Source organism: Osmerus eperlanus, chromosome 9, assembly GCF_963692335.1.
Source record: "Osmerus eperlanus chromosome 9, fOsmEpe2.1, whole genome shotgun sequence".
Lineage (NCBI taxonomy): Eukaryota > Metazoa > Chordata > Actinopteri > Osmeriformes > Osmeridae > Osmerus > Osmerus eperlanus.
Genome location: NC_085026.1, coordinates 4,772,780 through 4,781,964, shown reverse-complemented (window position 1 = coordinate 4,781,964; position 9,185 = coordinate 4,772,780). Strand labels below are relative to the sequence as shown.

The 9,185-nt window shown below is 45.6% G+C and overlaps 1 protein-coding gene and 2 gene segments (V, D, J or C); all 3 read left to right on the top strand.

Moving 5' to 3' along the window:
• The first annotated feature begins 128 nt into the window (after positions 1–128).
• Positions 129–3,832, top strand: LOC134026188 (trichohyalin-like). Of its 4 annotated transcripts, none has more exons than XR_009931337.1 (3): positions 129–3,053; positions 3,297–3,528; positions 3,645–3,832. XR_009931337.1 is itself a non-coding variant. In XM_062468698.1 (3 exons), the coding sequence occupies exons 1-2, from the start codon at positions 396–398 to the stop codon at positions 3,462–3,464; spliced, it is 2,841 nt and encodes a 946-aa protein (XP_062324682.1). In that variant the 5' UTR covers positions 129–395; the 3' UTR covers positions 3,465–3,484; positions 3,643–3,831. The 4 variants fall into 4 exon arrangements, 1 of the variants encoding a protein (XP_062324682.1); XR_009931338.1 differs by having other exon boundaries at positions 129–2,993; positions 3,645–3,831; XR_009931336.1 differs by having other exon boundaries at positions 129–3,066; positions 3,295–3,528; positions 3,645–3,831.
• A 1,089-nt stretch (positions 3,833–4,921) lies between these two features.
• LOC134026618 (T cell receptor beta variable 7-2-like) lies at positions 4,922–5,763 on the top strand. The segment is given in 3 exon segments: positions 4,922–5,143; positions 5,275–5,622; positions 5,753–5,763. Coding segments are annotated over 3 exon segments (435 nt in total).
• Positions 5,764–6,741: 978 nt separating this feature from the next.
• LOC134026203 (T cell receptor beta variable 10-3-like) lies at positions 6,742–7,537 on the top strand. The segment is given in 2 exon segments: positions 6,742–6,877; positions 6,990–7,537. Coding segments are annotated over 2 exon segments (375 nt in total).
• Positions 7,538–9,185: the final 1,648 nt, after the last annotated feature.

The following is a 9,185-nucleotide window of genomic DNA, read 5'->3' as shown; positions in this document are numbered from 1 at the left end:
GAGGACGCAAGACAAAAACAGGTTCTTCAGAAGGAAATTGAAAGACTTGAAGAGAATGCAAGGCAAAGAGAGAATGAAAGTCAACAAGATAAAATGAGACGAGAAAAGGAGGAAGAGAGACAAAAACAGATGGGCAAAACGAGTGAGGAGGCAAGAGAAACAGAAGCACTGCAGAGGGACTTTGAAAGACAGAGAGAGACAGAAAGAAAGTACCATCAGGAGAGACAAGAGGAGGAAGAGAGACAGAAAGAGATGGAGCTAAAGATGGATGCAGCAAAACACAAAGAAGAGCGTCAGAGGGACATTGAGAGTTTTGACGAGCTTGCAGAACATCGAGAGATTGAGATGAAGGGAGAACAGCTGACAGGGAGAGGAAAGAGAAAGGACAAAAAGAAATGGAGAGAGCAAAGGAGGAGGCCAGACAAGAAGAAGACCTGCAGAGGGAAGTTAAGAGACTGAAAGAGACTGAAAGACAGCAAGAACAGGAGAGACGAGAGAAGGAGATGGAGAGACAGAGAGAACTAGAAAGAGAAAGGGAAGATGCAAGAGAAAAAGAAGCACTGAAAAGGGAAGTTGAAAGACTTGTAGAGATGGAGAGACAGAATGAGACTGAAAGACAGCAAGAACAAGAGAGACGAGAGAGGGAGAGACAAAAAGAACTAGAAAGAGAGAGGGAGGACGCAAGACAAAAAGAGGATATTGAAAAAGAACTTGAAAGACAAAAGAAAATTGACAGAAAGGCCAAACTGGAGATGGAGGGTGCAAGAGAAAAAGAAGTGCTGAAAAGGGAAGTTGAAAGACTTGAAGAGATGGAGAGACGAGAGAAGGAGAGGGAGAGACAGAGAGAACTAGAAAGAGAGAGTGAGGACGCAAGACAAAAACAGGTTCTTCAGAAGGAAATTGAAAGACTTGAAGAGAATGCAAGGCAAAGAGAGAATGAAAGTCAACAAGATAAAATGAGACGAGAAAAGGAGGAAGAGAGACAAAAACAGATGGACAAAACGAGTGAGGAGGCAAGAGAAACAGAAGCACTGCAGAGGGACCTTGAAAGACCGAGAGAGACAAAAAGAAAGTACCATCAGGAGAGACAAGAGGAGGAAGAGAGACAGAAAGAGATGGAGCTAAAGATGGATGCAGCAAAACACAAAGAAGAGCGTCAGAGGGACATTGAGAGATTTGACGGGCTTGCAGAACATCGAGGGATTGAGATGAAGGGAGAACGGCTGACGGGGGAGAGGAAAGAGAAAAGACGAAAAGAAATGGAGAGAGCAAAGGAGGAGGCCAGACAAGAAGAAGACCTGCAGAGGGAAGTTAAGAGACTGAAAGACAATGAGAGACTGCAAGAACAGGACAGACAAGAGAAGGAGGAAGAGAGACAGAAAGAACTAGAAAGAGAGAGTGAGGCAGCAAGACAAAAACAGGATTTTCGGAAGGAATTTGAAAGACTTGAAGAGAATGCAAGGCAAAGAGAGAATGAAAGTCAACCAGATAAAATGAGACTAGAAAAGGAGGAAGAGAGACAAAAACAGATGGACAAAACGAGTGAGGAGGCAAGAGAAACAGAAGCACTGCAGAGGGACCTTGAAAGACCGAGAGAGACAAAAATAAAGTACCATCAGGAGAGACAAGAGGAGGAAGAGAGACAGAAAGAGATGGAGCTAAAGATGGATGCAGCAAAACACAAAGAAGAGCGTCAGAGGGACATTGAGAGATTTGACGGGCTTGCAGAACATCGAGGGATTGAGATGAAGGGAGAACGGCTGACGGGGGAGAGGAAAGAGAAAAGACAAAAAGAAATGGAGAGAGCAAAGGAGGAGGCCAGACAAGAAGAAGACCTGCAGAGGGAAGTTAAGAGACTGAAAGACAATGAGAGACTGCAAGAACAGGACAGACAAGAGAAGGAGGAGGAAGAGAGACAGAAAGAACTAGAGAGAGAGAGGGAGGAGGAGAGACACAAAGCAGACCTGCAGAGGGAACTTGAAAAAAAGGGTGAAATCCAAGAAGAGCAGCGGACTGAAGCAGAGGACCACAGACTTGCCATGGAGACAGAGCAACAACAAGCGGTCACTGAGGAAGAAAGGGGTGAGGTTGGAGAAATAGAACAATCTGAGCAAGACAGCGAGCAGGAAAGGAAAAGGCTGGAGACGGAAAGCCAAGAGGAGGAGAGAAAAAAAGAGATGGAAATAAAAATGGAGGACAGGAGGCAGAGAGAAGAGAATAGAAAAGCCATGGAGCTGAGATGGAGACAAAAAGGAGACAGGAGATGGAAAGAGAAAGAACTGAAGAGACAGAAAGAGCTTGAGAAAAAGTCAGAGGAAGAGGTAAAACAACATGAGGAGAAAGGAAACGAGGAGAAAGAGAGGAAGGAGGAGGAAATGAAGAGACTAAGAGAGAGGGACAAAACCCAGTTGGCCAAGTTATATGATATGAAAGAAAAAGCTGCAGATAACTTTTGGCTCCAAACAACATTGGACAAGCAAATAGAGTTAGTTAAAGATAGGGAGAGAATTATGAGAGAGGATGAGAAAATGAAAGAATCAGAGAAGAGATGGGAGGAGGAGGAAAGACAACGGCAGGAATGCGGACAACAGTCAGATGAGGCAACACGACAGTGGCAGGAGAAGCATAGACTAGCAGTCATGAGGAGAAAGGAGAAAGAGAATAGGAGAGCCATCGAGGAAAGGAGTCAGTACAGGAGAGAAGAGGAGCAGAGAAAAAAGGAGATGGAACAAGAAATGAAGAGGGAAGAGAAACGTAAGGAGGAGAGAATAGCAGATACCAAGGAGGATTGCACAGTAGTAAAGGAGGACGATGCAGAAATGAAACAGAAAAGCAGAGAGAAGGTTAAGAATGCGTGGGAGCCAGAAAAGGAAGTGACAGAGAAGGAAGTGACAGAAAAGGAAGTGACAGAGAAGGAAGTGACAGAGAAGGAAGTGACAGAGAAGAAAGTGACAGAGAAGGACGTGTCAGAGAAGGAAGTGACAGAGAAGAAAGTGACAGAGAAGGACGTGTCAGAGAAGGAAGTGACAGAGAAGGAAGTGACAGAGAAGGAAGTGTCAGAGATAAGTAAGAACATTTTCTTGTGATGTGAAAGTGTACTATATAATATCTCTAATGCTCAGAAATAAACAAGGCCATGTGCAGGACATTGTAGCAATTGAAATATTGATTTATAACACTTTTTTCCAAGTCATGTCAGAATGATTTCATTGAGACACTGTTGTAGGCTATTAGTAGTTATTCTGTGTGCTCTAGACCACGTTGAAGTACTTAATGCTTGTGTCTTGTAAACAGAGAAGGAGAAGAAACATGGTTTCTTGAGCCAGTTCTGGCAGAAGGTAAAACCAAAAAAGAAGGCAACAAAAGAGGAGAAAAAAAGAGCCAGACTGGCTGAGATTGAAGCGTATGTGGACAAACTGAACAAGGAGGCCGACCGTAACATACAGGCCTTTGAGGATGAGTAGTCTACACCTTCAGTTGGGGCCTCAGATCAGTCATGGCGACCGCCTGGAGGGAAATCAACATAGGGTAAAATAAAAAATGCCTGTGTATAGATCTAGTGAGGAAAATGTAATGGGAGAACCGTTTTTTTGATGTAGCTCCTAAAAGAAGGGATACTTACCCAATGCTCTCCCCTGCTACAGCTCTATATCGTGTCTAGAAGGATGGACGACATTCTGCTGCTGACCTTGATCAACAGGAACTCTACAACCTTTCCACTACATCTACAGAATTTTCCTCAAACATGAACCTTATCAACCTTGAACCAATGAATCTTAATAAAGTTGATGTTTTGACCACATGCTTCTACAGTGCCATGTTGATTCAAAGTAAAGGTTTTATTGATGCATGGCAACAACAACAAAGAACATCATCAACCGTTAACCTACGCTAACCAACACGTCCTCCTTCAGGGTCCATGAACTACCATGTGATGACACAGCAGGAGTTGGGTTTAGCTCAGTGGAAGACAGCCTGGAAGAAACCAGGCTAACCACATTGTGGGAGATCGCCCTCTCCCTGAATGTGCTGCTTTGGATGTAAAGCTGTTAAATGTTAGATTGTGTGTATGTAATGAGGAGATGGGTTCAACACTGAGTCAGCAGGGGGAGACAGAACTAAATTGATGATTGAGGATGTTGGTACTGAGGTGACAGTTGTGATGTCACTCTGGTAGCCACGCCCTCCTCCTCTTCATGTACAGGACCATGCTGACTGCCAGCAGGTCATCAGGTCGTCACACAACTGAAGACTGTTCACCATGATCCTAGCCTTCATCCTCTGCTCTCTCTGTCTGTCCTGCATCAAGGGTGAGCAGAACAACATTTCAGAGAGAAAACAGAAAGAGTTATAGTTTTAGTTTTTCTCATCACCACTGTTTCTCTCCACAGGTTCCTCTGCCAGTCCCACAGTTCAACAGACTCCCTCTGCTCTGATCAAGAACCTGGGAGACTCTGTTGACAAAGAGATCCTTTGTTCACACAGCATTCAAAACTATGATCGTATCCTCTGGTACAAACAACATTTAGATGGGGCTCTCCAGCTACTTGGTTATCTGAATCTTAATTATCCATATCCAGAAGAAGATGTGAAAGGACAAATCAGCTTTGAGGGAGATGGGCGTAACGAGGCAAATCTCTCCATCTCCAAACTCTCTCCAAGTGACGGAGCAGTGTATTTCTGTGCTGCTAGTCTGCACAGTGATGCACCCTCCCTCTCTCCTCTACAAAAACCCTCCTGTGATAAGAGTGGTGATCAGTGTGAGCAGCCAGTCTGAGGCTGGCTCCCTCCCAACACCTGGGGCTCACGTCTGCCAGGGAATCAGGAGCAGCACTTTGATCAACGCTCACACACCACCACACAGGTGCTCTGCTGATAAAGGTTCAACTGCAGTCTGACTTGTTCTGAGGACGCGTCTGAAGAGCCCCACAGAGAAACAGCATCTAACCTGGTGGAGGAGGTGACAGGACTGGAGGTGGAGATCAGGAGGGCTTCTTCAGAGTCACGTCATTTCCTCCCTCCAGAGAGAGAAGCACAGCTCAGTCATGTTTCTGGTCAGTTGCTGAGATGTGTTCAGCTCTGACATCCTCATCCATGATCTCTGTTGTCATCCCAGTCTCTGTGTTGCTACTGGGGGCTGCAGGTACTGTCCAGGAACTGTTCTTTCTGCTACAGTGTGGAGAGATTCATTGTCAGGTCTAGCTGAGCCAGTGGACCTCAACAGTGGTTTATCAAGTCATCCTCATGTCCTGGTTTTGTTCTCTGTGTCTCCAGGTCTCTCTGAGGGGAGTGATGTCACCCAGACCCGAAGCATCCTCTGGTCTATCAAGGGGCAGCCTGCTGAGATGGACTGCAGTCACACCAAGGGTGTTGGGTACTACCAGATGTACTGGTACAGACAGCTACCAGGACAGGGGATGAAGCTGGTTGTGTACAGTGTGCCCAACAGTAAGCCTGACTATGGAGATGTCAGTAAGCACAAATTCTCAATCACCAGGACAGGAGCAGAGAGAGGATCTTTCACAGTGAAGAACTCTTCAACAGAAGACAACGGCATTTACTTCTGTGCTGTGAGTGAACACAGTGATACAGACATCATGTGCAGCTGCACAAAAACCCCCAGTGAGTTTTTATCTTAATTCAGAATGATGAACCATCTGATGATGTTTATCCCCATCATGACTGTAGGGGGCTCTCTAGTTCCATCAATCCTCACGTCTCTAACGTTGTTGCTGTTCTTTTAAAACCTCAGACTTCTCATGAAAGGTCTTAAGTGACGTCATGTGAGATGACAGTGTGTTCTGCTGACACTCCCTCTGGGCAGAGTCACTGTGACACAACAGGGGGTGGGTGTAGCTCAGTGGTAGACAGCCTCCTCACTCTCAGTTAGTAAGCAGACTTTAGAAACATTACAAATTGCTATCACTGTACATTCATCAATCCAACAAGCCAACACAGAATCAAAGCAAGACCCAGTAAAGACAACAGTGGTCCAGGAGTAACAGGTCAGAACAAGTCCCTGATTATCTGAGTGAAGCCTCACTGGTAGAGCTTCAGCAGACAGGAGCACCATGATAATCCTGCTCATCAGCATATCTATTCATGCTGTCTGGGTTTCAGGTGAGGTTACATTCGTGCAAGTGTTCATTCCTTTGGCTACTTGTTTAAAAAATAAATAAAAGCAATAACATCTTGTCTTCCCTCATCTGCAGGTTTGTCTCTTAGTGACCAAGTTCACCAGACTCCTGCAGCCTTTATAAAGGACCTTGGAGATTCTGCTGAGCTGACTTGCAGACATGAAATCCAGAATTTTAATTTAATCTACTGGTACAAACAAACCAACACTAGGGAACTGGTGTATCTGGCATACATGCTAGGGACAACTGGATTTCCTGAAGCTGGGTTCAATATGAAAGGAAGTGCAAACCAAGGCCAAACCTGCACATTAACCATAGAGCAGCTCTCTTCAGACAGCAGTGCAGTGTATTTCTGTGCTGCTAGTCTCCACAGTGGTGTAAATCCCCTCTGTTCAATACAAAAACGTCTCCCAGACTGTGCTGTCTGTGTGGTAGGACTCCTCCACACACCTGCATGAAGCCACCGTCACCAGCTTTGATCCAGGGCCAGAACTCTGCTCAGCTATGAGGAGAGGAGGAGCTTCCTGATGCAACAACACCTCAGATGATGCAGGACTTTCACTCACTCACTCACACACACACACACACACACAACCTCCCACCCTCCCAGTCCTACAGAAGCTCAGTTTGGAGAAGGTGCACCAGTGGTTCTGTTCAGAGCAGGTCTGTCCAGATCTAGAGGGCCAGCATGACTCTCCAAGCTCTCATCCCAGTGTCTCTCTCTCTACTCTGGCTCACAGGTACTGTAGGGTCAGTAACATCTCCATGATAGACTAGATAACGCTCACACGCTGTAGATGGTTACAAGAGCATCACTTCCACTCTGCTATGATTATAATCTCCATCCCACAGGTCACTGCCAGAAGAGTGATGTCACACAGCAGCCAGGAACGATCTGGAGTCTTGCCCGGAAAACTGCAGAGATGAACTGCAGCCATGAGAAAGACGCGGGTCACGTTCAGATGTACTGGTTCAGACAGCGTCCAGGGGAGTCCATGATGCTCATCGTGTTCACAAGCGTTGGTCTGCAGCCGGACTACGGAGATCTCAGTAAAACCAAATACTCAGCTGTTAAATCTGTAGCTCAGAACGGAGCGTTCACTGTGAAGGACTTGACACCAGAGGACAGCGGGCTGTATTTCTGTGCTGTCAGCCAACACAGTGATACAAACTGATTGTACAGCTGAACAAAAACTGGTTTGTGACAGCCTTGGGTTTGTTTTCCTGCATCATCAGAACAGGTGTGGTGTCTGACCTGTAGGTGGAGCTACAGCTCAACAAGTCCTCCAGCACCAGGCTGGGGGTGAAGTCTTGTTCTGGATCACACCAGAGCTCAGAGCTCCTCAGAGTCCCTGAACATTTCTGGACTGGGAGTCAACATGATCACATGTCTCATACTCACAGTGATTTTAAATGTTATATATCCCTCTCTGAGTCATTACTGTTTAGATATGCTAAATGTGAAAGGTTTCTATATTGTAATAAAGTGCTTTTATGTCTTGTATGTCCATGTGGTGGTAATATCTTCTCTCTGTCTGTCCAGGTGTGTGTCAGACTGTGGAGGTCCACCAGACTCCCCCTAATCTCCTCAGCAGAGATGGAGATACTGTGCAGCTCGTCTGCACCCACAGTAAAACAGACTATAGATTGATGCTCTGGTACTTCCAGAAACCAGGGGACCCAGCTCTCACACTCATCGGGTATTTGAATTATGGGACTCCAAACTTTGAAGGTTCAAATGAAGAACATTTCAGTTTCACTGGGGATCTCGGCAATAACAAGGCAAAGAACGCGTCTCTTGTCATTAAGAAACTGAGTGTAAACAGCCACAGTGCAGTTTATTACTGTGCTGCCAGCTATGCACAATGCTACAGATCCCCTCTGTTATCTACAGAAACCCTCCTCTCTCATCCAGGAGTGGTTTGTGTGTCAGAGTGAAACACCTGCATCTGAGGTCTGAATTAGATCCACCAACATCATATCAGCAGAGCTGGATTACATCACTTCCTGTTCCTGCTCCAACTCCAGGAAGTGAGGCTAATTCCTCAGTTGGTCCTCCAGGCTCAGCACTGATGGTCATCATGATCAGACTTCTCACTATCTTCTCTGTTCCTTTGTTCTGGATCTCAGGTAAGCCTGCTGACCTTACAGGACATTACACTGTGACGCTGCTACTAAAATACCTTGAAACTGTAGTGTTGTAGTTTTCCAGAAATAATCAAATCTGTATGGCAAATTTTTTACAGTAACACTGTCTTCTTCTCTCTCCACAGGAGTGTCACTCAGTCAAGAGGTGAACCAGACTCCCTCTACTCTCCTGTGGAAGCCAGAAGAGAAGATCCAACTGAGCTGTAGTCATAACATTCCAAGTTATGACATTATTCTTTGGTACCAGCGCTCAGTGGGAGACACTGCCCTGAAACTAATAGGGTATGTTTATTACAAAACTATTACCGTTGAGTCTCCATATCAGGGCCTCTTCGATGTGAGTGGAGATGGTGCGAAAGAAGCCTACCTTCATCTCCTCAAACTGAGGCAACCTGAAGACGATGGACAATATTTCTGTGCAGCTTATATGACACAGTGGTAGAGAACTGTACTCCGCTCTACAAAAACCTTTCAGACATTATCAGGCCCTGCAGCACACCTGTATCAAACCACAACCACAGTCCTGAACTCAGAGGAGAGAAAAAGAGTGAGACAGAGAGAGGGGCAGAGCGACAGAGATAGAGTGGGTTGAAGGAAAAGAGAGAGACAGAAAGCATCACTAGGGATATCATATCCTGTCTCCACCAATGAGATCCATGTAGCAGTGTAGGCTAGCTAGTCTAGGTTAGCTAGTGTACGTTAGTTAGTGTAGGTTAGCTAGTGTACATTAGTTGGTGTAGGTTAGCTAGTGTACGTTAATTGGTGTAGGTTAGCTAGTGTACGTTAGTTGGTGTAGGTTAGCTAGTGTACGTTAGTTGGTGTAGGGTAGCTGGTGTAGGTTTGCTTGTGTATTGCAAGTGGAAGATCATAATGTCTGCTCTTGTTGTTCCTACGGCTGCA

Coding starts and splice junctions, on each gene's coding strand:
- LOC134026188 (XM_062468698.1), top strand. CDS start 396: ATGGAGAGAGCAAAGGAGGAGGCCAGACAAGAAGAAGACCTGCAGAGG. Junction 3,067..3,294: donor GAAGGAAGTGTCAGAGATAA/GTAAGAACATTT, acceptor TCTTGTAAACAG/AGAAGGAGAAGAAACATGGT.